Genomic DNA, 27,994 nt, shown 5'->3' with positions numbered 1-27,994 from the left:
CAAAATAATGTTTTTTAACTTTATTTCATTTTTGTCTATGTATGCTGATTTTCGGATTGTTCGGTTGCAACAGTTTCTTCTTGCGTTTCCTCAGCATCGGCATCAGCCTCCGGCTGCACAGTGTCACCCGAGATCTCGGCGTAGCTCGTCCTCCTGGAAAACAGAAGGCACAACAATATAAAATCACTCGTATGTCTCGTTTAAGCAGTTTCAGTACTTTTTATCAAATTTGACAGGAAAGGAGGCATTAATTAAAATATTGGGGGGGGGGGGCAAAAAAGTACAAAAATCTTACGATTATTTCTTAGCTTTTTACTTAGCCTAGATTTCAACCTATTTGAATTTCATCACGGCCTATTTTCCAAACGTAAGCTCACATAAAAAAAAAAAAAAAAAAAAAAAAAAAAAAAGTAAAACGTTGAATTTTAAATAAGTGGCGGGCCTGGGTGACAATAAAAGAACCTGCTCTGTGAGACTTCAGCTTTAGTATATCTTAGTAAGCTTTAGTATCGACATAAAAAATGTTCTCAAGAAAGAATTTTAAAAAAATCATATTTCAAATGCAGTTTTTGTAAATTTTTTAAAATATTTTTAATGGAATTGTTGAAACAGTTTGTAACGAGAGAGAAAGTGAACGTGATGGATCTGATGAAGTATCTTGAAACAGGCCAAAATGCACATAGTGAACATTCATTTAAAATAATAAGATCAAATAGAATTGTTAAAAAATAAAATTCCTTCCACGTTTCTGCCAAATTGGCGATTTTTTTTTTTTTGCAAAAAAATACAGTTATTAACAATATATACGTGTTAATAATAATTTATTTTTCTAAATTATCATTTGGGAAAATTGCGTTAATATTTAGTTGTTCACTTTCATTTTGAGGAGGTTGCATTTTTAAACTGTTATCCCTGTGGTAATTACGTTTCTCACCTTAACTGTCCAAAGGGTCAAATAGTCAACAAAATATTTATTTTTTACTTTTTATTTGGATATAAACATTTCTAACAAAACGAAATTTAAATTATTTCAATTAATAAATATTTAACAAGATTGGTAACAGCACGTAGTTCATTTTTAGGAGGTTACACTTTTAAACTGTTATCCCTGTGGTAATTACATGTCTGGAATGAGTCGTTAGAAGAGAAAAGAAAATAACAAAGAATCGTCTTTTTTATACTGTATTTAAATATTAGCGTTTCAACAGGACAAGAGGTTAAATTAAGTCATTAACTTAATAAATATTTAGGAAAAGTGGAAATTACGTAGTTCATTTTCAGGAGGTTACACTTTTAAACTGTTATCCCTATGGTAATTACATGACTGGAATGAGCCGTCACAAGAAAATCAACAGAAAATAACAAATAATCGTATTTTTTATATTTTATTTAAATATTATTGTTTCTAACAGGACAAGAGGTTAAATTAAGTCGTTTAAATTAATAAATATTTAGGAAAAGTTGCATCATCACGTAGTTCATTTTCAGGAGGTTACATTTTTAAACTGTTACCCCTATATATTTTTTATATTTACGATAAATCCTTAGGGACAGAGATATATATATTTGGATCCAATTCGTTGCTCTTGGTAGGCAGGGGACTCCCGCACGGTTGGATCCTTAGCCCTTTATTATTCGAGAAATACTCGGCCAACTCGGGTTCCGAGACGGGAGTGTCAAGGAGCTTTCGAAAATGGGCGAAAAGTAAAGATAGGCAAAAATTTAGAAGTTGTTTTATAAGCGTTTCCAACAGGACAAGATTGACGTTAAGTATTGACCCTTGGTAGACACGGGACTCACACATGAAGGTATCCTCAGCCCATTGTTATTGTAGTCCTAACTAAACCCAACGTTAACAAGTCTTTAACCCTAACCTTTCCTAAACCTAATTTAACTCTAATCCCAACCAGTCTTTATCTTTATCCTAACCTACATAACCCATTGTTAATACTATAACTTACCTTTTTGACCCTCATATCCTAAACTAATTTAACCCTAATCCACAAGTACATGACATGTCTATTCAGAGATCCAAATTGCCTTTGACCGATGACTTGTGATCCTTGTGCCCACAATTGATTTAAGTGTAATATATCACAGTTATAATTTCATAATCATCTTTAACCCTAATCCTAACCCGTCCTTAATACTAACTTTACCTAACCCGTTTTTAACCCAAATCTTATCCTCTTCTCAATACTAACTTTAAGTGCCCATCTCTAACCCAATTCCTAGCATAACATCACCTTATCCTTTCCTTACCTGCCCGTTCTTAATATTCACCTTACCCGTCCATAACCCTTCCTTACCCAAACTAAGATGGGTAGTAATTATAGATTAACTTAACTATAAACATGTCTTAATTCTAACTTTATCTTACCCCCTCCATGTCCTAACTTAACCCGTCCTTAACACTAACACACCTTTAACCCCAATCCTAACTTGCCCTTAATCCCAATCTTACCCATCCTAAGCTTTTACTACTTAACATGATTTTAACCCTAAATCCTAACTTCCCATCCTTAAATACTAACTTTACCAAACCCCTTTTTAACCTAAATTTTATCCTCTTCTCAATACTTTACTTACGTACCCGCATTTAACTCAATCCTAACATAACATCACCTTATCCTTTCCTTACTACCCACTCTTAATATTCATCTTACCCATCCATTACCTTTCCTTGACTCTACCTAAGATAAGTAGTAAGTTAAAAATTAACTTAATTATATATTTGTTCTTAATTCTAACCTCCCTGCATGTCCTAACCTAGCCCGTCCTTAATACTAACGCGCCCTTAACCCCAATCCTAACTTGCCATTAATCTCAAACTTACCCATCCTTAGCTTTTACTATTTAACACGCTTTTAACCCTAATCCTAACCCGTCCTTAATACTACCTTTACATAACCCGTTTTTACCCAAATTTTATCATCTCAATATTAACCGTACGTACTCGTTCGTAATATTTATCTTACCCGTCCATTACCCTTCCTTAACCCTACCTAAGATAGGTAGTAAGTTATAGATTAACTTAATTAGAAACCTTTTCTTAATTCTAACCTTACCTTAATGCATGTCTTAACCTAACCCATCCTTAATACTATAACAACCAGTCCTTAACCCCAATCCTAACTTGTCCTTAATCCCAATTTAACCCATCCTTAGCTTTTACAACTTAACACGCTTTTAACTCTAATCCTAACCTGCTTTTAATACTCACTTAGACTTTATATTTCGGGATCTACCCAGTCAGGGACTTGGACAGTTAAATATCAGAATCACAGTGCACCGAAAACGGTTTAAATTTCAGCAGTTATCACCCCGGTTTAAAATTTTGAAACAAGCGTTTGTACAGGAGTGGAACCTTCGACCTGATGCTCATTCTTCACTGTTCAACGCCTTCTGCACACCACTTACCTTCATTCGCAATACGAACAATCGGTGAGGATCAAAAAAGTAAACAGACGAAAAACGAAATCGTGTTACGGTGTTAGGATTGTTAGAAGAACGCCAGAAGTGGTAGCAAACCGTGCACTCCGCCCTTCAGTTTATCCTCAAGGAATTTGTGAGGTACAGCGGATAAGAAAGGTTCATTTATATTTTGTCACTTTTTTAAATTCTTTGATACTGTTTTCTTCTTTCTTAAAACTCTCTTTATTTACATTAATTTAAATAAAAAAACAAACAATATTTGAGTATGTTTTTAGGGGGGTGGGGATTTTGTTTTTGGCAGGGAGGATTGAGTAGTCGAACAGCTCAGACACCGTCGGATATCGTATATATCTTCTCGGCAGACTTTCTGTAAATGAAGAATAAGACACAAAAGAAAGAACAAAAAAAGTCTTGAGCAAGCCTTTTTTCACCTTTATAACTGCAAAGCGGGGAATGCGGTATTTATATAGTGGGGTAGGAGGATTCAAAGGGTTTGTTTAATGATCAACAGAGGTTTTTAATTCATTATATTATTTTTTTTTAAATTTGATTTTTCTCTTTTTTTTACATCTTTGGTTTTTTCCTCGTAAAATCGTCGTTCAGGGTACAAGAGGGAGGGCGCTTCCAGTCTTCTCGGTTTCGATTTCACGGGGTATATGGATGGCCAAGTTATTGGGCAATATTCTCATTCCGCGCTTCTTCGCCGTTGACACCGTCTCCGTCCTATCGACCCGTTATTCGTTCATTTTTAAATACCATACATATTTTTTTCCTCTTCATAAAAGAGTTAGTCACAAAAACGGTGAAGAAACAGCAAAAAAAACGGACGTCGTGTAGTCGTCGTCATTTTGCATGCTTTCGAAACCGGAGATTAATTTTTTGAGTGCATTAATTTGTTGAGTGCCAAGTTATACAAGGGAAAGAAGAAAAACAACGAGGTAGAGTTACAATTATGGTTAAAGGCGGGCTAAGTAAAGTTAGCGTTTAGGAAGGGCTAAGGTTAGATTAGAATTAAGGTTAGGACCAAGGTAGATAAGGTTAGTTTTAGGGTTAAGGACGAGATAGGATTAATTTAAGGGCGGACTAGGTAAAGTGGGGATTAAGTAAGGGTTAGAAATAAGTTAAACGGGGGTTAGAAACGGCTTAGGTTTAGGAAGGGCAGCTTCTTAGAATTAAGGGCGAGATAAGTTAAGGAAGAGTTAGGTAAATTTAGGATTAAGGATGCGTTAGGTGAAATAGGACGGCTTATGGAAAGACAGGTTAGGTTCGGATTAAGGATGGGTTAAGTTATTGAAGGGGGTTAAATACGGCTTGGGTTTTTTGGGAATCTAGTTAGTATTAATGCTAAGGACCTCTTAGGTTAGGATTATGGACGGCTTAGGTTGGGAGTAAAGACAGCTTAGGTTAGGACTACGGTTAAGGACAACTACGGTTGGGATTAAGGGCGGGTTAAGATAAGACTAATGTTAAGAACCTCTTAGGTGAGGATTAAGGACGGTTTAGGGCTAAGATTAAGGACTGTATCGGTTGGGATTAGGGGACTAAGGTTAACGACTGCTTAAACTAGGATTAAAGATGGTGTAGGTTAGGATTAAAGTTAAGGATTGCTTAGGTCAGGATTAAGGAAGGGTTAGATTAGGACTAAGGTTAAAGACGGGTTAGGTTAGGACTAAGGACGGGTTAGGAAACATATCCATGATTCATTGTTTTTCCGTGAGTGCGCAGCGCGAGTTTTCGTTTTTCTACCCAGATGCAAAAGTACAATTACAAACGGAGGAAAAGGAAACAAAAAGGGATTTATCTCCTTTAGGCCAGTGGGCTGGAGAGACCAACCCCTCCATGCAAAGGGGTGATTACCATATTCCATGCACATAGATGAAAAGCAACACACACAAAAAATTGAAAAAAAGTATCCAGGGGCAGCTCACCTGTAGAGCACGTAGTGCTGGAGCACAAAAAACATGTCGAAGACAACTGAAAAAAGCCCGAGGCCGAATTTCGTCACATCGCCGAATATCGAGTTCCAATCGTCTGAAAAAATTTCGGTGGTTGAATAAATAAGAAACTTCGTCAATCGTGGAAGAGGATCGTAAAATAGGAACTCTACCATAGTTATCAGCGTTGATAATCATCTGCACCATGCTGAGAACGCCCCCTGTGAAGTCGAGGAGGACGTTGCCTATGCTCCAGCCAACCGTGCTCTTCCTCCTGAAGTTCATGTACGCCTGGGGTATGTACTTGATGAGAGTTATGGTGAGCTTGATGTAGCCGCACACGTTGAGGAACTGTAGCCAAGAGATAGAGGCCGTCCACGATAGGATGATGGCGACACCCAGGACGACGGCGAACAGACATATTATACCCTTGGCTACCTTTGACACGGCTTGCTCTCCCCTCTGAAATTAAATAAATACTAAAGTGTAAAATTTTGGAATCAATATTGATCTTTATACATCCCACCTCGTATATAAAACACTGGAATATCGTGAAAACAGTCAACAACGCGGCGTGTAGGGAGAAGAAGATGTCGTTCAGCTGGACCGGTATCAAACCCTTTGGGTACGTATTGAAATACTCCGCCTGAAAGTTAAAAGATTAGTTTCCCCGTGCGCCTGAGGTTGTCGAATATTGACCTGAATGGCGGGTATCCAGTAGAGTCCGCAGTTGTACAAAGAGTAGAGGAGAAAACCTATTAAGTTGAGAGCCAGGAAGTCGAAATTGAGCCCTACGACGCTCTTCCTCTTCCAATTCTCGTACACCTGGGGGTAGAAAGATACAGACCAAGCTACGAAGTAGATCCACCCAATGGCCACACTCGCCGTGACAAGGTCGTAGGAGCGGAGTAAGGTGAGGCGTACGTACGCGTTGTCAACACTGGTTAAAAAAAAAAAAAATAAATAAAACAGTTGAAAGAAAACATCAAGTACAACTCGCTACTGACTTGATCCTTTCGTCGGTACCGGTGTAGTTCAGGGTCAGGATATCGTGTCCGGGGCTCAGGGCTTTGACGCTGAATTGCCAAGGAGGGCTCGCGTTCAGGGGCAGATCCGCTGGTACTATTTCAACGAGATCCTTGTGCACCGTGTACAGGTGGATCCTTCCCTGGCTGGGCTTGAAATCACCGCTGAAAACGGGATAAAACAAAGTTAGTCCAGCCCATCCACTTCGGTTCACATTTTGTCTCAGTTAGGACGAGTTTCATGTCTTTATTTCTCATTGTCTCTTATTTGTTCGATCCCCCGATCCTAGTGAGCTCCTACCGCTCGACCTTACAAGTATCAGAAGGCAAACGACAGGAGCTCTCTCTATACCCGACGAGTATCAGGAGTCAAACGAGTACCAGCTCCCTTGGATCTTACAATACCAAGAGTCAAATGATAATAACTATCACGAATCACGGATTTGCAAAGCAAGACCTCTGCAGTCCTCAAACATCAAGGCCTGATTGGGGCTCAGATTCTGCATTTAGGAGGAGTCCAAAGTGTAGAACCCGATCTCACAGGGCTCAGCGGAGTTTTCAAGACCGAAAAGATAACAGAAGATAAAGAAATCGGTGAACGAATGATATCAGGAGTCAAATAATACAAGCTTTCTTGGCAGAAACCAGGAGGTACAAAGTAGAATGTGCCAAAGTCTTAAATGTATTAGGCTGAAATGAAAACACCTGCCATGGCCCTGAGAAGTTAATTAGTACGAGCTGACTCGACCTTACTGTTATTAGGAATCAAATATGAGCTTATAAGGCCGTACACATATCAGGAGTTCGATAGTAGAAGCTTTCTCAACCTTACAAGTATCAGGAATGGAATAGTAGAAAGTAACAGGTCAAGTATGAGCTTTCAAGACTACAACTATCAGAAGTCAAATGATAGCTCATTCGTCCTTTCAAGTAACAGGAATCGAATAGGAGCTTTTAAGAGCGAAATGGTATCAGGAATCAAATGATAAGAGCTGTCACGACTGTACGACTATCGGGAATCAAATGATAAGAGCTGTCAGGATTGTATTACTATCAGGAGTCAAACAAATACGAGGTCTCTACTATCTGATGAATATCTGGAGTCAAATAGGAGCTTTCAAGACCGATAAGCTAACAGCAGTTAAATGATAGGAGCCCTCACGATCTTCGAAGTATCAGGAGTCAAAGAGTAGAAGCTCTATCGTTTTTGTGATGGGAGCTTTCAAAACCGTACAGGTATCAGGAGCCAAGTAGTCCGAGCTCAAGAACAGGAGTCATGCAATAAGGAACTTCAAATCCGTACACCCATCAGGAGCCAACACGTAGTAGCTCAATTATCAAGATTCAAATAGGCGCTTTCAAGAGCGAACAGGAGCATCAGGAGCCAAATGATAGGCGAGTATCGGCAGTCGACAAAGTATCGGCAGTCAAATTATAGGCGCTCTTTCGCCTTTTACAGTATCAGGAGTCCAATAATGGGGACTGTCACGAGCGTAGTAGTATCAGGAGTCAAACAAGTATCAGCTCAAGCATCAGGTGTCCAATAAGAACATCCAAGACAGAAAAAGTAGCAGGAGTCAAACAAATATCAGCTCAAGCAACAGGTGTCCAATAAGAACATCCAAGACAGAAAAGGTAGCAGGAGTAGTCACACAAGTAGCAGTTCAAGTATCAGGTGTCCAATAAGAACATCCAAGGTATAAACGGTAGCAGGAGTCCAACAAGCTCTCAAGACTCATCAAGTATCGGGAGTTAAATAGTAGGAGCTTGCTCTATCATGCAGGTAAACAGAGTCGAACAGAAGCTTTTAAACATGTCTATTAATTGACTTCTGGTACTTGAAAGGACGGGTGAACTCCTATCATTCGACTGCTGATACTTTTTCAGTTTTCTAAGCTCCTATTCGACTCCCGATTCTTGTAGGGCCTTGAAAGCTGTTAGACTCCTGTTACTTCCTCGGTCTTGAAAAATCGTATTACCTGCAAGGTCAAGAAAGCTTCTGTTATTTCACTCTTGATACCTTTTCGGTATTCTAAGTTCCTATTCGACCCCTGACCCTTGGGTCGGGAGAATTCCTACTTGCTTAACTCCTGATCTAGTTTCGTGACAGCTCTTATGATTTGACTTCTGATATTTGAAAGGACGTATGAACTCCCATCACTCGACTCCTGATATTTTTTTTCAGTCTTCTAAGCTCCAATTCTTTTAGCTATTTTCTTGGTCTTGAAAACTCCTATTACTTGCAAGGTCAAGAAAGCTTCTTTTTTTCACTCTTGATACCTGTAAGGTCCTAAAGGCTCCTATTTCATTTCTAATATTTTTTCGGTCTTCTAAGCTTCTGTTCGACCTCTGATACCTGTAGGGTCGTGATAGCTCATCTCATTTGACCTCTGATATTGGAAAGGGCATGTTAACTTTCATAATTCGGCTCCTGATAATTTTTACCTATTGAAAGCTCCTATTCGATTCCTGATACGTTTTCGATCTTCGAAGCTCCTATTCGACCCCTCGATACTTGTAAGGTCGAGAGAGCTCCTCTTCACTCATTTCTCTCTCTCGTCTTTCTTTCTACCTCTTATATTTCTTTTCCTTTCACTATTTCACTGCAGTTTGTCCTTCGCAATTTCCCATCCGTTTTTATTTTGTATTTTTCAAGACCGGGTCAATATTTCCACCTCGATAAAAAAAAGGAAAAAAGATCGAAAAGGTAACGGGTCTCAAAAGGAGGGAATTTTTTCTCCATTTTAATTAACAGGAGCATGTACCAGGAGGTCGAGGAAATTTGATTGCTTCCCTTCATTTCTCTTTTTTCTTTTTTTTTCCCCTCACCCGGAAAGGCCGAAATAGATCTCGGGCGACTGGCCGATAGTCTGACCGTCATCATATCAGAGAAAAAATAAAGAAGGGGAAACTGATTAGACAGCCTTCGATTGTAAGAATGAAAAAAAATTTTAAACTAAATATTGCAACAGAACTTGTTGAACTTGGCCGGTTAATGCTCTCCCTCTTCAGTCACATAAGTTTTATCCGCCTCTTCATTCTTTATCGCGATATATATTTTTATATATATATATATGTGTGTGTGTGTGTGTGTGTGTGTGTGTATTATATGGGTTATAAATGAATTAAAAGTGGATTGTCAAGCGGAGGAGGATGAGATTCCGCTCAAGGCAGGAAGCCGTTTAATTGTACCAAGGCTGACGACGAATCAGCCAAGATTCGCTGACGAATCCGTTAACTTTCTGAATGCACAAAAAAATTAAGATTAATATAAGATTAAGGATAATCCGAGAGATTAGATACGGCCCTTTCGACCAGGGGGGAGACCCGGTATCGTTGTCTTGGCCATAACGTAGCACATTCCTCCACTGGCCTGCGTCAAATTGATGACTATGGTAAATTTAAAAACGAAATATTATTTTTGATCCACTTTGTTCGGCGTGTTTTCGAACAAGCTGAAGAGCAATAAAACGAGTTGTCTTTCGTCCAATGTCAAAAAGAAAAAACAAACAAACACGCTTTCTCTGGATTAGAAATATTCTTTATTTAAATGTTTGACAAATAGAAGGCACATGGAGAAAAACAGTTCGAAAATGTTCCTAGCTATCAAATGGTTGTTGATTTTTTAAAATCTTTTATTTTTTTTAAATCAAGGTGTCCCTTTCTTGAAGAGCAGAAAATAAAAACATACGGATGGGAAAATGCGAAGGACAAACTGCAGTGAAATCATGAAAGGAAAAGAAAGAAAGGGGGAGAGAGACGTAGAAACAGGTAAAGAGGAGCTGTCTCGACCTTACAAGTATCGATGGGTCGAATAGGAGCTTAGAAGATCGAAAAAGTATCAAGAACGAAAAGCTATCAGGAGCCAAACGATAGAAGTTCACACGTCCTTTCCGATATCAGAGGTCAAATGATATGATCTGTAACGACCATACAAGCATCAGTGGTCGAATAGGAGCTTAGAAGACCGTACACGTATCAGGAGTGAAAGAACAGAAGCTTTCTCGACCTTGCAAGAAATAGGATTTCAAGACCGAGGAAATAACAGGATTCTAACGATGAGAAGCTTTCAAGACCCTACAAGGTAGGTCGAAGGAGTCGAAGTAGAAAACCGAAAAAGTATTAGGAGTCGAATGATAGGAGTTCACACGTCCTTTCAAATATCAGGAGTCAAATTACAAGAGCTGTCAGGACTCTACTAGTATCAGGAGTCAAACAAGTAGGATCTCCCTTGACCATACAAATATCAGGGGTAGAATAGGAGCTTACAAAACCGAAAAAGTATCAGGAGTCGAATGATAGGAGTTCACACGTCCTTTCAAATATCAGGAGTCAAATTACAACAGCTGTCACGACTCTACTAGTATAGGAGAAAAACAAGTAGGAGCTCTCTTGACCATGCAAGTATCAGGGGTCGAATAGGAGCTTAGAAGACTGAAAAAGTCTCAGGAGTGAAATAGAAGCCTTCAAGACCGTATAGTGCCAGGAGTCATATGATAAGAGCTGTCACGATTCTCTCTCTCTCTCTCTCTCTCTCTCTCTCTCTCTCTCTCTCTCTCTTTCATTCTCTCTTATTTCGGATTTTGTGCTCACCTTACGTCCAGAATAAGAGTGACGTTCTCGTCTATTTTGATGTACTCGTCGTGGACGGTCGACTTGATATCGTAACATCTGCTTAAACCTGGAACAGATTCGGATCGGTTGAGAATAGCGCGTGGGGCGCGATAGCTTGCCGTCGGTCCGCCCGTCCTCGCTGTGCCCTGCGTCCCGGAAACTCCCTTACATCGGCCAAGGTCTCGAAAAATCAAACAACGGATCGATCTTTGAGGCCGGATCGGCATTTAGATCGATTATCCTTCGAATATAAACGAGTTTTTAAAGTTGGACCTTTTTCTTTCAATTATCCTTCTCATTTCTAAGTCAAGGCCTTGTAATTACGGGCCATTAAACCGAATTTACAATTTACAACTTCCAGGGGCGTTTTGACGACAATTCCTGGCAATGAGGCAGCGGACTGGGTCTGAGCTTTGTTTAGGCAGCGAAACAGCGAGACGAAGCGGACCTTCAGCATGCCCCAAGATACGTTGAATAAATAAAAACCCGGAATCGACGTCCCAGTTGTCTAAAAATAAATCTTAATCGCTCACCTATGACAGCAAAAATAGCCACGCTGCTTAATGACGGCCACATCGTGTTTTTTCTTTTTTTCCCCTGCGGAAATGGCTAATACAAATTCTATCACAGTGACCCACTCGCCGTCCTGGAACAAAACATGAAAATAAACAAAAAAAATGGAAGAGTTAAAACAAACACTCTGTTATCTCGAAAAACAATCGATCAAATAACAATACGACATTTACAGGGGGGAAATTCCAATGATTAAATGAAACTCACCCGGGTATATAAAAAATATTCTTTAAGCGGCATTTAATCATAGTTGAAATTACCCAACAAGTTAAACGGTTCTGAGTCTACTCTCTGATTTGAATGGTCAGGAGTCTCAAATCTTCAAAGTGAATATATTCCAGGACTTAAATATCAGAGTGAACCGCTCCCGACGGTCCAATCCGAAGATGAACCAGTTCTGAATATCTAATCGCAAAATTAATCGAATTGAGTTCTCAAATCCAATTAGATTTCGAGGTGCAACTCCCAAAATAAATCCCAAGAGTCAAATCCCTAATGGAATCTTTACCAAGTCTCAAATATAAATTACGATTCAAATATGTCAAAGTGAACTAGCTTGAAGAGACAATCCCAACCAAACTGGTACCGAGGATTCAATCCGTAAATGAACTAGTTCCGAGACTCTAATTTCCAAAGCGAATCGATTCTAAGAATCGAATCTTCGAGTGAATCGGTTTAGATTCAATCCGAAAGATAACCGGTTCCAGGCTCAAATTAGAAAGAATCGATTCTAAGACTCAAATTAGAATGGGACTTTATTTCAAGGCTCAAACTGGAAAGTGGACAGATTCCAAAACTCAAATGTTCCAGTGAATCGGGATAAACGGATACAAGACTCAAATTAGAACGTGAACAGATTTCGAGACTTAAATTTCTAATTATTGTAGAATGTGAACCGATTCCCAGACTCAAATGTTCCAGTGAACCGGTTCCAAGACTCAAATTAAAAAATAAACCGGTTCCTTGGATCTTGATTCAAATTAGAAAGTGAACCGATTCTAAGACTTAAATTTCAAATTATTGTAGAATATAAATCAATTCCGAGACTAAATGTTCCAGTGAATCGGTTCAGAGTCAATCCCAAAGATAACCGGCGCCAAGACGCGAATTAAAAAGTGAACTGGTTTCAAGACTCAAATAAAAAAAATGAACCGGATCCAAGACCCAAATTAAAAAGTGAACTGGTTCTAAGACTCAAATTAGAAAGTGAACCATTCCAAGAATTAAATCTCAAATTATTGTAGAATGTGAACCGTTCCCAAGACTCAAATTAGAAAGTGAACCAGTTCCAAGACTCAAATTAAAAAGTGAACCGGATCCAAGACCCAGATTAAAAAGTGAACCGGTTCCAAGGCTCAAATTAGAAAGTGAACCGATTCCAAAACTTAAATTTCAAATTATTGTAGAATGTGAATCTATTTCAAGGGTAAAACCTTCCAGTGAATCGGTTCAGAGTCAATCCCAAAGATCACCGGTTCCAATGGACAAAAAATAAAGTGAATCGGTTTCAAGTCTTAAATCTCGAATTAGAAAGTGAATCGATTCTAAGGGTCAAATCTTCAGTGAATCGACTTTGAGGTGACCGAGATCCGAGACTCAAATTTAAATGTGAACGATTTCGAGACTCAAATCATGTAGTAAACATCTCAAATTAGAAAGTGAATCGACTCCAAGACTCAAATCTTCTAGTGAATCGGTTTGTATTCAATCCCAAAGTGAAATTGAAATGAAATCCGATTCCAATTCTTAAAAATTACGGAAAATAAATTGGGGTGGAGTTTTTTCTTTTTATCAATTTTAGAACTTAATTCATCCGAGAAAGCAAACGGTAGATATTGTTCTGCAGACTTGTTTACAATTCTCGCTTGTTTTTTACTTTATTTTTTAATCTTTATTTTTATTGGATCCCCGACTGATTTCACTACTATATAATCTGCATTTATATTTTTAAACAATGGCCTAAGAGTTTTTTTTTTGGGGGGGGGGCGTGACGAAAAATCTTCTATTTTTCCCTAATTCGATTTTCTTTGGGCTCTTCTAAGTCTTCAGGCCGGCTTTTAGACTAGCTAGGCCTAATTTGATTTCTAAACCGTTTCTATTTTTTTTTCTTTTTCCCTCCCGATCAAATGAAAGTCGAAAGACCCCGGATCGAAAACCGGGCCAGACGTGATTTAAATTTCCGAACTGCAATCGCAAAAATGTTCCTATCGGGCCAGATAACGGCCCCAGGCCTTTGTCTCGGAAACAAAAGCAGCCCCGATGAGCTACGAACAAGACTCGAATAAAAATTATCTTGGATCCGCCTCGTCTCGCTTTGAACAGGGGAGAAGATGAAGGAGGGTTTTTTCTCGACTATGAGAGCTCTTGCTACATGTTCGGCTCCTTGTACCGCTTTTATTTATTTTTTTTACGTTGCAAAGCGAAACCGGACGAGCCAAGGCTAAACCGTCCAACGCCAATCCCTCTTGCATAAATATATTTTTTACAAGATAATCCGACAATTTATTAAGTTTCTATTGAGCCCAATTGGAATAAAGTGACGAGTCAGTGTTTCACGGCGTCCGACGGATTTCCTAACGCGACGCGTTATTCGGTTCAACGTCCCCTCTATAATTTTGTCGTTAATTGGGCTGGTTCGTATTTTTATTTTGTACCTTCTCGAGAAAAAACAAAAAAAGCGAAGCAGTGCGGTCCGCGGGCCTGTTATTCCGGCGCACGTATGTGAAAGTCGGCGACGTCAAACAAAACACAAATATTTGTACAAGCTGAAGTGACAACCTCAATACAAAACATGACAGGCGGCAGCAGAAGAAAAAGTAGAGATGATTCGGCTGTTCAAGGTCGACATGATTAACTCATTCAAACTCCTAGGTCTTCTGTGAAATCCGACCTCATACGATAATTGGAATTACGAGGAAAACCGGACTCCTGGGAGCTGCACATCGTACTCTCGATCCGGCTCATGTTACCGCACTCATTTTCTTTCCGATCCCAGCTCCTACGAACTTGGCGTAAATAAAGTCCTAACGTGATCCACACTTTTCAACCAAAACTCCGTTCTCGTGGACCGATTGCGGGTTTCTAATTCTAACTCAAATTTTCATGTCAAAGTTCTGAGTCAATCCCAAAGTGAACCAAATCAGAAAGTGAATCGACCCAAACTAAATGGGGTTTAGAATCAATCCTAAAATGAATCGATTCCGCGACTCAAATTAGAAAGCGAATCGATTCCAAGACTCAAATTACAAAATGAACCAATGCCAAGACTTAAATTTCAAATTATTGCAGAATGTTAACCGATTTTAAGACTCAAATTAGAAAGTGGATCGATTCCGCGACTCAAATTAAAAAGTTCATCAGTTTTAAGAGTCAAATTGAAAACGAATCGATTCCAAGACTCAAATTAGAAAGTGAATCAAAATCCACGACTCAAATTAGAAAGTTAACCGTTTCCAAGGCTCAAATTAGAAAGGGGATCGATTCCACGACTCAAATTAAAAAGTTCATCGATTTTAAGAGTCAAATTGAAAACGAATCGATTCCAAGACTCAAATTAGAAAGTGAATCGATTCCATGACTCAAATTAAAAGGTTCATCGATTCCAAGACTCAAATTAGAAAGTGAATCAAAATCCACGACTCAAATTAGAAAGTTAACCGTTTCCAAGGCTTAAATTAGAAAGGGGATCGATTTCACGACTCAAATTTATAAAGCCCATCGATTCTAAGACTCAAATTGCAAAGTGAATCGATTCCAACACTCAAATCTTCCAGTGAATCAGTTCTGAGTAAGTACCATAGCTAGTTCTAAATCTCAAATAAGAAAGTGAGACGGTTCCGAGACCAAAAATGTCTAAATGAACCAACTCCTAGTGTTAAATGTCTAAGTGAACCCGGTTCTACAAATAAGAAAGTGAATTGATTCCAACACTCAAGGGAAGCAATTCTGGGTCAATCCCAATGTGAATCGGTTCTGAGACTAAAATCAGAATGTGAATCGGTTCGGAGACTCAAATTTCAAATTAGAAAATGAATCGGTTTTAAGGCAAACGTAAAGTGACCGTTTCCCAGATTCAAATTGAAAAGTGAATTGATTTCAAGACTCAAGCGAAGCAGTTCTGAATCACAAATCCCAATGTTAGCAGGTTCCAAGTACAATCAGAATGTGAACCGGTTCCGAGCCTCAAAGCGCAAAAGGAACCACTCAAATGAATCGATTCCGATGAACTGCTTGCTGAACCCCGATCTTTTCCTTCATTTGTATTATCCTGATCTACTTGAAATCCGCCGCTCCTGGGCGAATCCTAATCGGTTTTCAATACACCTTATATGTCCTCTTATTCTTCTTAGCTTTCTGCTCTCGTTGATTTAAACAGAGCTTACTCAATAATTTATATTCATGAGAAACGTACATCTTCAAACATTCCCATTTCTAAAAGCGTTAATTCTTATCGAAATAATAATACAAATCTCCCGCGTGCTTTATCGCTCTGTGTGACTATTCCAGCACCACGATAACGCCCATTACCATTAACCCGTGAAATTAGAGGTCGTATAATTTCATTTTATCGTTACAAACAATTAAAAACAACTTGTGATTCGCTCCTACTGAAAACTATGTGCTGGAAACAGCAATGTGATTTTCAGAAGCTCACTTTACAAAAATGTATTTTAGGATAATCAGGAGCACACTTTGCGTAAAGCCAATGACAGTATGATATAAGACGATAATCAGGTGCACACTTTGCGTATATGTGAGTCAGAATTATAGGAAGCGCGCTTTGTATGAAGTTAGGATGACAGAATTTGATTATCAGGGGGTTAGTTTATGAAAATGTATGTCAGGATAATCATAAACGCAGTTTGGATGAAACCAGTTTCAAGAAGATAAAGGATGATTATCAGGAAAACACTTTCTGTAGAGTAAGTGCCAAGATGCGAGTGGGCGGTTATCAAGAACACGTTATGTAAATGGTCAGCACCAGGATAGCAGGAGGTAATTATCAAGAGCTCACTTTACAAAAATGTATCAGGATAATCAAGGTCACACTTTGCATGAAGCAAATGTCAGTAATAAGGTTAGTATCAGGATCACTTTAGCTCGTATCAGCCGTAAGCTTGTATCAGGATAATCAGGAGAACACTTTATGTAAGCATGTATCAGGATAATTAGGAGAACACTTTGTATTCAGCCAGAAAAGGAAACAGGGAGGTGATTGTACTGAGTAATCGGTACAGAAGAGGATTGTCAAGAGCACATTGTTCAAAACGTGTATCATGATAATAAGATAATAATGATAATAGATGATAAGATAATAATGATGATGATAATCATGATAATAGGAGCACACTACAGAACCAGTAACAATAAATTATAATCAGCAGCACAATTTTATAAATGGACAGGATCAAGATAGCAAGACGTGAATATCAGGAGGATAAAAAAATGGGAGATTATCAGGAGCACACACAGCTCCTGTCCTCTTATGTCAACATAAGAGTGGGCGTTATCAAGAGCACACTTTGTATACATCCGGTATTAGTATAGAAGGAAGTAGTTAGCAGGAGAACATTTTGTACATAGCCAGCATTAGAATAGCTGGGGGTTATTGTCAGAAGCACATCAGGGTTTCACAATAATTCATAAGGGGTTCATAGTCTTTGACACGGCGCTCATCACTGTAAGGTAAAGGTCCCGGGTTCGAATCCAGCGGCCCTGCATTCGAACCCGACATACTTACAAATGGGCTTTTTTTTCAAAAACACCGGCACCCTGAAGTCACCAACTATGAGCTCGGTTTTCATAGAAAATAGATGTAGGTGCTATTTTTGGGGAGATCCTGGATTCCTCATAGGAGCTCAAATTTGAAAGTACATGATGCATCTAGGAGGTCGGTTTTCATTCAAAAGTAGAATTTGTAGGAGCTCTGTTCAGAGATAACAGGATGCCTCTGGGAGTTATATTCTTCAATTAAAAACTTAAAGTTTCGTAGTCGGCCGGATTCGATAAAACAAAGAAGCTAGTAGGAGCTCTGGGAGCTATATTTTCAAAGAAAAGTAGAGTTTGAAGGAGCTCTGTTTTGAAATAACAAGATGCATCTAGGAGTTATATTTTCAATTAAAAAGCTGAGGCCTCATAGGAGGTCGGATATGAAAAAACAACGAAGCTAGTGGGAGCTCGCATTTTCAGGTAACAGGATGCCTCTAGGAGATCAGTTTTCATAGAAAAGTAAAAATAGTAGGAGCTCAGTTATGAGAAATCCTGGATTCCTATTAGAAGCTCGGTTTTTGGGATAAATGGTTGCATCTAGAAGCTACGTTTTCATAAAAAAGTAGTATTTGCAGGAGCACTTTTTTGAGATAACGTAATTCCTGGCAGGAGGTCTGTTTTAGAAGAAGGCAAACCAGGAGCGTTATTTTCTACGAAATGTTAATCATGGAGCTCGGTTTTGGTTTAAAAAAAATTGGATCTACCAGGAGCTCATTTTTCGTCGAGTAGGGAGCTCTGGTTGACATGACACAATTTGAAGAAAAATTTCACATATCACGTAACTTGATATAAGAGGACTGACATCTACGAACCTTACGGTTTAAACAAAAACTGAACTCTGGTAGGTCGGTTTTAATCGAAAGTCAAATCTACCAGGAGTTTTGCATAGTAGATAGAAAAAGTAAGCATCCGATAAAACCAGTCATTCATTTAATCTTAATGCGTTTTTAATCGAATCCCGGCGCCACAAGTTTTGCCAATTAACGAATGATAGTAATTACCTCATAAAAATTGTTTAATTTTTTTTATGTTATGTAAAATTGACTCACCTAAGGCCGAGCGTCGTAATTAGATGCTAATAAATATTAAAAACAAGACTTATTTCCTTGTCGCTGGGTTTAAATAATAGATAAGATAATCTGCACGGAATTCATGACGAAAACTGTTCGCCGGCCGTCGTGGGCCGTTGTCGGAGTAGAACGTGAAGAAGTGAGCACCCGAAACGCTACTGGGCCGGCACGGACGTCGCCCCTTTGTTTATAAGACCGAGGGCAAGGCGGGCGCCTCGGCGTGGTAGGGGAATGGACTAGGAGCGAGACGTAGCGGACCCCCCTCCCACCACCACCAAATTGACACGTAAAAACGAAATGAACGGTGTCAAGGGATTAGGAAAAGACATGATCTATCATCCTTAATCGTTATGCGGGTGTTTTTTTTTTGTTTTTTTTGTTTTTTTTTGTTTTTTTTTTTTTGTACCCAGCCCCGACCCATATCATACTCAAAAATTGGCTTACAATGGTTTTTGGTCGAGATAATAAATCAGTGGATTTGAAAGATCATCCAAGAATCCAAGAACCACTCCACCATCAAAGACCTACGCTAACAATTAAGAACATGACTGTCGATTTACACTCATCTCCAGATAATTGTTTAAACATATGAAGAGGATTAGAGAATAAAGATTATATATGGATTAGCGAGAGGATAAGATTTTTTATTTAAAGAGTTGATCAGAGGATAGAGCGAGGTGGATTAGGGAGATGATTAGATTTTTAAAGAGTTGATGAGAGAATGTAGCTCAGTGGATTAGTGATATAGGATACATGTATAAGGATCAAAGAGAGGATTAGTGGCTTACCGATGGAGGATTTTTATATTTATTTTAGAAGGGATTAGAGATTGAGTCTTTATGGATTTGATATTTTTTGACAGTTGATTAGAGAATAAATGACAGCGGCTTAGAGTGGGATTAGAGAATGAGTCATAGTGGATTAAAGGGAGGAATAGATTTTAGTTTTTTTTTAGAGAACGAACAGAGTGGATTAGAGAAAGAGAGTGAGGGAGGATTAAAGACGTACTTCCGAGGAGATTGGAGAAAGAGAGAACGAAGAATGATTATATACGTACTTCAGGTTGGATTAGAGAATGAATCGTTATAGATTAGAGATAGGATTAGATTTTGATTTTTTTTTTACAGAGTTGATTAAAAATGAATCACAGTGGGCTAGAGAAAGAAAGCGAGGGAGGATTAAATATGTACCTCTCAGGAGAGTAGAGAAAGAGAAAGAGAAAGAAAAAGAGTGAGAGTGAGAGAGAGAGGGGGGAGGGGGAGAGGGATGATTATATATGTACTTCAGGATGGATTGGAGAGTGAGGGAGAGAGAGAGAAAGAGAGAGAGGGGAGAGGGAGAGAGAGAGAGTGTGTGATGGTGAGGGGAGGGGAGGGAAGGGAGGAGAGAGAGAGAGAAAGGGAGAGGGAGAGAGAGGGAGAGGGAGAGAGAGGGAGAGGAAGAAAGGGAGAGGAAAAAAGGGAGAGGGGGAGGGGAGAGAGAGGGAGAGGAAGAAAGGGAGATGGGGAAGGGAGAGGGGAGTGGAGAGAGGGGGGAGGGGGAGAAAATGAGAGGCTAAAAGAACTATTTAGAAAATGAATCTTAGTAGATTATGGAGAGAGAGGACTGAACTATGCACTTTTTAGATCGGATTAGAGTGTACTGTAATTGCAGGGATTTAAAAAAATAATTACGGATTCAATTTATTAAAGGAGTTGATTAGAGACATGTATCGCAGCGGATTAGAGAGATGGGATTGTTTTCTTTTTGACATGTTGATGAAGTAAATGTCAGTGGAAAGTTATTAAAATAAATGAATAGGTTTTTTTTTTATTATTGTTATTTTTCATGGGATTAGAGAAAGTGGATTATATATGGATAAGAGATAGTAAACTATGTAGTTTACACTAAGCTTAGAAGATGAATCATTGATGATCTTATTTTTGGCTTAGGGAGAAAAGATTATACTTGTATTTTGGTAGGGATTAGAGGAGCCATGACGGATTAGGGAGAGGATTAATTAATGCATTCCCAGTTAAAGAATGAATGCAATTCTGTCATAAGTACCAGATTATTGTGGGATTCGAATTTTTTTTTTGGACGGGAAAATTTTTTTAGTGTATTTTAATTAAAAATTCCATAACTCGGCCATTGAAAAAGAAGTGGGTAATTCCTTTCAAATTATTTAAAACCGTGATCGTAAATCGACGATGATGATGATGTTTCATTTCGAGGTGATGCAATACGCTAATTTCTGTTAATATTTAATGTGTTTTTTTAATATATATGTTGATTTATCGAATTTTTTAGATTTTTTTGTGAGCGAAAACATTTTTTTTTGTTATTCAAGGAATCTTTATTTTTGTTTCGTTATCTAATCAAGATTCATTAATTGAACAGCAATCGTCCCCTTCTAATCCACTGCCATCCATTTTCGAATCAATTCTAAAATAAATAACCTAATCCATACAAATCCTTTCTATCTCTAATCTTCTCTGAAATACGCACAATATAATCCTCTGTCTGTCTCTCTCTTTCCCTCACTAATCCTCTGTGATTCATTCTCTAACTAATTCTATAAAAAACAAAAACCTGATCCATCTCTACAATCCATGACTCTCTAATCCCTTCTGAAATACATTTGCTCAACTCCATCTGTAATCTACTGTGATCCATTCACAAATCAAACCTGAAAAAAGAAGATAATAATCCTTTCTCTAATCCAAAATGGTTCTATAATCCCATCTAAAATAAATATATTACCCTCCTGTCTCTCTAATCCTCTGTGATCCATTCTCTAATCAACTCGATAAACAAATCTAAGCCTTTCTCTAATCCATAATGAATCACTTTCCAATCCCGTCTAAAATAAATATATAATCCAACCTCTATTGTGATTCATTCGATATTTAACTTCTTAATAAAAAAAATCCATTCTAAAATAAATATATAATCCTCTCTGTCCAATCCTCTGCAATTCATTCTCTAATCATGCTATAAAAAGGAAAAATCTAATCCCTAATGACACACTATAATCCCTTCTCGAATAAATAATCCTCCCTCTCTCTCTAATCCGCAGTAATTCATTTTCTAATCAATTTTATTTAAATTTTTTTATCCATCTCTCTAATCCACAATGACTCGTACCCTAAACTCTTCTCTTACATATACAAACCTCCAACTCTAATTTACGATGATTCATTCTCTAATTAACTCTTTTTAAAAATCCAATCTTCTCGCTAATCCATATGCAATATTCCATCTCCGATCCAGTGATTCATTCTCTGGCCGAGTCTATTGGCAGAAACAAAAATCTAAATCTATCTCGAATAGATAATCCTCCTTTTCTCTCTCTCTCTCTCTCTCTCTAATCCGCTAGAATTAATTTTCTAATCAATTCTATTTAAAAATATCTAACCATCTCTCTAATCTACAATGACTCGTACTCAAATCTCTTCTAAAATACGTATACACACCCCATCTCTAATCTACGATGATTCATTCTCTAATTAACTCTTATTTTAAACCCAATCCTCTCACTAATCCATGTACAATATTCCATCTCTAATCCGTTGCAATTCATTCTCAGATCAAGTCTATCGACAGAAACAAACACCTAATCCTTGTTTAAAAAAAAAAGATAGTTCCTACTCATAGTAAGTAGTAATTTTTTTTAACGATTAACACCGCACTCACTCCATCATTCATCATCTCTACAAAAATCTAATTCTATCTCGCATAAATAATTTTCTCTCTCTCTCTCTCTCTCTCTCTCTCTCTCCTTCTCCCTCTCCCTATCTCTCTCTCCTCTCCCTCTAGGAAAATGTTTTTAGAAAATAATGGCAACGGTGAGGTTTTACTTAAATAAATAAAGAAAACAAATAGACCATCATAGACGATTGTATGAAGAATTTATTTACATTTGCAACGTTACGGGGTAAAAAAGAGAATAACGGTTACAAATAAGGATGAGACAAGGATTCACCTTATTTTTGAACAATATAGTCTAAATTTAAAACAATTTTTTAAAAATTATTGTGTATGTAAGAACGGTGAACAGTACATGTGCAGTCTTTCTTTTTAAGTCGTAAAAATTGTAGGTCGTTTAGGCCTGTCATTCGTGATCATTGTGAGACATTGGGTGAGATTTTTCATCCTTTTTTTTAATGTAGGAATTTTAATTTTTTTAGTTTTTTTTAATTTTCACAGTACGTTGTCCATGTCAGGTACCGTCTGCTCTTCCGTCTCCGAGCAGACGCCTCCGCCCGGCGACTCAAGCGTGATCGTGACCGGCCCGTCGTTCTGCAGCTCGATCACGAGGTGCTCGCCGAACGCGCCTTCTGCAAAAGGGCAAATCCTTTCTTTAAAGAAAAAAAAGAGAAAGAAAATCACAAATATACCGCCACAACGCCGGCTCCACTCACCTTTGACCAAGTCGGGGTCGTGGCGCGACCTCAGCGCCTCGACCAGCTCGGCATAGAAGGCCCGCGACGGGCCCGGCGCCATGGCGTGGTGGAAATCGACCTTGTTTCCCTTGAACGAGTGGCAGAGGGTGACCTGGCTCAGGCAGAGTACCTCGAGTCTACGGTCCTTCACGGACTTCTTCCACCTCCGCGTCGAGTCCCCCGTCTCGCCCTCGTCCTCAAATAGCTTGAGGTTTAAAATTTTATTCACTCTACACAGAACAGTTAACTCGATTAAATTTACTTTTAAAAAATTATTTTCTACCAAAAAATAAAAAATCAAAGCGACTTAATCCACCGAAATCTATTCCTACTTCCCGTATTAAAGAGTCCAATTAAATTAATCCTACTGCATACCCTCAAGACTAGGCTAACTTCTATTGACTTAAATGCCCCCGGGATAATATCATTTGGATTAACTGCATGACATCTGTTCTATACATGTTTCACTATGACATACCCTATGAAAAAGACCGACTGCAAAGGTAATCCTTTTTAAACTAAAAAAACATCTTGGATAATCTCTGGTAAATTAGCTTTGAAATGCCACCCAAGTTCATTCATAATATCCATACAGTAAAAGAAATTCTCTACTCAAGGATTAATCTAATCCATTTTCAACTCAAACACCAAGGATAATCAATGGATTATCTTTGAAATGACCACCTAGTGGATTTACATTATTTATACAGTAAACAACTGTTTAGGGATTAAGCTTATCCATTTTAATCTTTCAATGGATTATCTTTGAAATGTCACATCCTAGTCAACTTGTAATATGCGTACCGTACATAAAAATGAACCGACTTTACTTAACGTTAATGACCAATTAATCCTTTTTTTAACTTAAACATCAGGGATAATCCCAGGTGGATTAGTTATGAAATGACATATAATCATATCCTGTCATATTATCATATCCACACACACAAAAACAACTAGGTAGTTCAAGGATTAAGGTAGGTCCTTTTAAAATAAAGAACACATCATGGATAATCCCCAAGAGATTATCTGAAATTCCATCCTAGTCCATTTATATTATCCGTACAGTACAATAAAAAATACTAATTCTACTTCAGGGATTAATATGATCCATTTCAACTTTAAAAAATATTGGATAATCCCCTATGGATTATTTTTCAAACGTCATCCTAGTCCACTTATATTTTTGATATAATTACAGGATTAAGACAATCCATTTTCGACTTAACTATCATGGATAATCCCCAATGATTATCTTTAAAATATCATCCTAGTCCATTTATATTATTTTTTTTAAAAATCTACTTCAGGAATTAAGATGATATATTTCAACTTAAAATATCATGGATAATCCTCAATGGATTATCTGTGAAATGTCATACTAGTCCATTTATACTATCGATACAGTACAAAAAAACCTGTATTTACAGGATTAAGACAATCCATTTTCACTTTAAAACATCCCTGATGGATTATCTTTCAATGTCATCCTAGTCCATTATCCATACAGAAATTTTTTTGTAAAATCTACTCTAGAGATTAAGATGATTCATTTCACCTTTTAAAAAATTCTGGATAATCCATAATGGATTATCTTCGAAATGTCATCTTAGTGTATTTTTATTATCCATACAGTACAATAAAAAATACCAACTCTACTTAGGGATTATGATTATCCATTTCAACATTTAAAAAATCTTGAGATAATCCACAACGGATATCTTTCAACTGTCATTCTAGTCCATTTATATTCTTGATATATTTACAGGATTAAGATAATCCATTTTCGACTTAACATTCGTGGGTAATCCCAATGATTATCATTAACATATCACCCTAGTCCATTTATATTATGAAAAAAATCAACTCTACTACAGGGATTAAGATGATATATTTCAACTTAAAAATCATGGATAATCCTTAGTGGATATCTTTGAAATGTCATCCTAGTCCATTTACACTATCGATACAGTATAAAAAAAAATCCGTATTTACAGGAGTAATATAATTCATTTTCAACTTAACAATCAGGGATAATCCTCGATCTTTGAAATGTCATCCTGGTCCTTTTACATTATCCACACAGAACAATTAAAAAAACACTACTTTAGGGATAAAGATGATCCATTCTGATCCATTTCAACTTTAAAAATCATGGATAATCCATAATGGATTATCTTCGAAATGTCATCCTAGTCCATTTTTATCCACACAGTCAATAAAAAACACCAACTGCCCTTTACGGAATAAGATTATCCATTTCAATTTTAAAAATCCTGTATAATCCATAATGGATAATCTTCGAATTCAATATAATAAAAAACCAACTGCTTCAGTGATTAAGATGATCCATCCTGATACATTTTAACTTAAACATGGATGATTATCTTTGAAATGTCATCCTAGACCATCTGTAGTATAGGCAACGTACAAAAAGTCCCGACTACTTCTATGGTTAAAATAATCCATTTCTTCTCAACATGAAAGATCATCATTTCAAAGGATCAACTTTAGACCTCCAACCTTGTCCGTTTTATATATATATACATACCTTACGGAAAAAATAAACCGTATTGACTCTGCGGATTAAGCTAATCCATTTCTACTCAAACATCCATGGGGATTAGCTTAAAACGCCGATTTTTGGCGATTTTTTTCACAACAGTCGTCGTCGCTTTTTGTCCCCGAACAGAAAAATAAGCTCCCAGACTGCTCTTTATGGATTAAGCTAACCTGTTTATTTTTTAATGTCACCCTTGCCTCATCGTATGTTGTGCGTACCGTGGATTAAGTATAGGCGACCTCATAAGCATGATTTGAATGGCATAAATCGCAAGATGGAGTTCAAGTACATTGGATTAAGATTAAGAGAGAGAATGAGAGAGAGAAAAAAAAGACCGGCTTAACTGTAAGCTAAACTTGGATTATACGTAAATGTGAGCGAGTGTGTTTTTATTCTTACATGTAATCGAGGTCTTTCTTCGTGTCTTCCCTGGATATGCCGACGAGGACGCAGAGGCCCTTTCCAATCGAGGATATTATCTCACCGGTCCCTGGAAAAATACGAATAGGAAAAAATTGAGTCGGAATCCATTTGTACGCCTTTTGGACGGGTCGGGTGTGCTGTTAGTCCTTACCAGCGTGCTTGGCGCTGGCCGAGGCGACCTTTTGGACGACGGCCCTCATCTGGGTGACGGCATGGCCTGGGATCGGCGGACTCGAACGTGGGAGGATCGTCCGCAAAAGTAAGAACTCGGGTCGGCCGTCGGGCGGTGGGGAGGTTACGACACTGTTTCCCTCCTGGAATAGGTGCCTCGCCGTGCCCTTGGGGAGACAAAATTTCCCCCCGCTTTCGTCCTACAAAAAATATTGGCGTCTGACCAATACATTGGTCATTTTGTCGACGAAACGGCCTCAGACCGAGGCGGTCGTCGACATTTGGCCTACTCCCAAAAACAAGATTTGAACTGAGATCGAAACTGCCATTTCGGTCTTTTGCTCGTTGAAACATTCAATCACTTTGCTCATTCATTACCACATTCACAGAATCGACCACTTTGCTCATTGATATGTTCGAACTATTTTCTCATTTATTCCATCCTTCACAAATTTGACCACTTGCTCATCCATTCCTTCATCATTCACAAAATCGACCACTTTGCTCATTCACAAATTCAAAACCTTTTTCTCATTGCTTCCACCATTCACCAATTTAACCACTTCCTCATTCGCAAATTCATCCCCCTTTTCACATTCATTACTTCATTTACCCATTGGACCACTTGCTCATTAACAAATTCAACCACTTTTCTCTTTCATTACCTCACTCTCGGAATCGACCATTTTTCTCATTCACGGATTCAAAGTCTTTTTATCATTAATTCCATCATTCACAAGATTTACCACGTTACTCATTCACGGATTCGAAATTTTTTTTATCAGTCATTCCATCATTCACAAAATCGACCAACTTGCTCATTCACGGATTCAAACTCTTTTCCTCATTCATTTTATCATTCACTAATTTGACCACTTGCTCATTAATTCTTTAATTCACTAATTTAACTTTTTTTCTCATTCATTCCATCATTCACCAATTTGACCATTTGCTCATTTATTCCCTAATTCACAAAATCGACCATCTTGCTCATCCACGGATTCAAACTCTTTTCCACATTGATTCCACCATTCGCCAATTTACCACTTGCTTATTCTTTCCTACATTCACCAATTGGACCATTTGCTCATTCATCTATCATTCACAAAATCGACCACCTTGCTCATTCACGGATTCAAACTCTTTTTCTCATTCATTCCATCATTCATCAATTTGACCCTTGCTCATGTATTCCCTAATTCACAAAATCGACCTCCTTGCTCATTCATAAATTAAAACTCTTTTTCTTATTCATTCCACCATTCACCAATACAACCACTAGCTCATTCATTCCCTCTTTCACAATATCGACCCATTTGTTTATTCATTCCCACATTCAACAATTTGACCATGTGCTCATTCATTCCCTCATTCACAAAATAGACAACCTTGGTCATTCACAAATTCAAACTCTTTTGCTCATTCATTTCATTATTCACCAATTTGACCATTTGCTCATTCATTCCTTATGCAACTCTTTTTCTTATTCATGCCACCATTCATCAATATAATCACTTGTTCATTCCCTCTTTCACAAAATCGACCCATTTGTTTATTCATTCCCACATTCAACAATTTGACCATTTGCTCATTCATTCCCTCATTCACAAAATAGACAACCTTGGTCATTCACAAATTCGAACTATTTTTTTCTCATTTATTCCACCATTCGCCAATCTAACCACTTGCTCATTCTTTCCCACATTCACCAATTTGACCATTTCTTCATTCATAAATTCCATCTCTTTTTCTTGTTCACCTCATTTACAGATTAGACCACTTTGCTAATTCACCAATTTGACAAATTGTCCTTTCGCAAATTCTACTAGTTCCATCGTTCCTTCCCACATTCACCAATTCGACCACTTACCCATTCACAATTTTATCCGCCTTACTCATTCGTTCCCCAATTCAACTTTCTCGCTCATTCTTGCTCACATTCACCATGTAAGCAGTCAATTGCTCAAGAATTTCCAAGTTCACCAATTCGCCC

The 27,994-nt window shown here is 37.9% G+C and overlaps 2 protein-coding genes across 5 annotated transcripts; both read right to left on the bottom strand.

Annotated features, from left to right (window-relative positions):
• Positions 1 to 5: 5 nt before the first annotated feature.
• On the bottom strand, positions 6 to 25,896 carry LOC106671922 (cystinosin homolog). Of its 4 annotated transcripts, none has more exons than XM_014402903.1 (9): positions 25,807 to 25,896; positions 11,542 to 11,654; positions 10,988 to 11,075; positions 6,377 to 6,559; positions 6,069 to 6,309; positions 5,896 to 6,015; positions 5,543 to 5,831; positions 5,364 to 5,466; positions 6 to 153 (listed from the first exon to the last, which is right to left on the bottom strand). In XM_014402903.1, the coding sequence occupies exons 2-9, from the start codon at positions 11,582 to 11,584 to the stop codon at positions 36 to 38; spliced, it is 1,185 nt and encodes a 394-aa protein (XP_014258389.1). In that variant the 5' UTR covers positions 11,585 to 11,654; positions 25,807 to 25,896; the 3' UTR covers positions 6 to 35. The 4 variants fall into 4 exon arrangements, with proteins under 4 accessions (XP_014258389.1, XP_014258390.1, XP_014258387.1 ...); XM_014402904.2 differs by lacking the exon at positions 6 to 153 and adding an exon at positions 3,629 to 3,802; XM_014402901.2 differs by lacking the exon at positions 6 to 153 and adding an exon at positions 3,966 to 4,158.
• LOC106671924 (D-aminoacyl-tRNA deacylase) lies at positions 22,294 to 27,963 on the bottom strand. The gene is made up of 5 exons (XM_014402907.2): positions 27,946 to 27,963; positions 25,982 to 26,201; positions 25,807 to 25,897; positions 22,824 to 23,074; positions 22,294 to 22,739 (listed from the first exon to the last, which is right to left on the bottom strand). Exons 1-5 carry the CDS (start codon positions 27,946 to 27,948, stop codon positions 22,603 to 22,605), a joined length of 702 nt encoding a protein of 233 aa, XP_014258393.2. The 5' UTR covers positions 27,949 to 27,963; the 3' UTR covers positions 22,294 to 22,602.
• Between the last annotated feature and the right edge of the window lie 31 nt (positions 27,964 to 27,994).

This window comes from Cimex lectularius, unplaced genomic scaffold (genome assembly GCF_000648675.2).
Source record: "Cimex lectularius strain Harlan isolate CLEC.00 unplaced genomic scaffold, Clec_2.1 scaffold14, whole genome shotgun sequence".
NCBI classification, from domain to species: Eukaryota; Metazoa; Arthropoda; class Insecta; order Hemiptera; family Cimicidae; genus Cimex; species Cimex lectularius.
The sequence above is the reverse complement of the archived record's forward strand: the minus strand, read 5'-3'. Positions and strand labels throughout refer to the sequence as shown.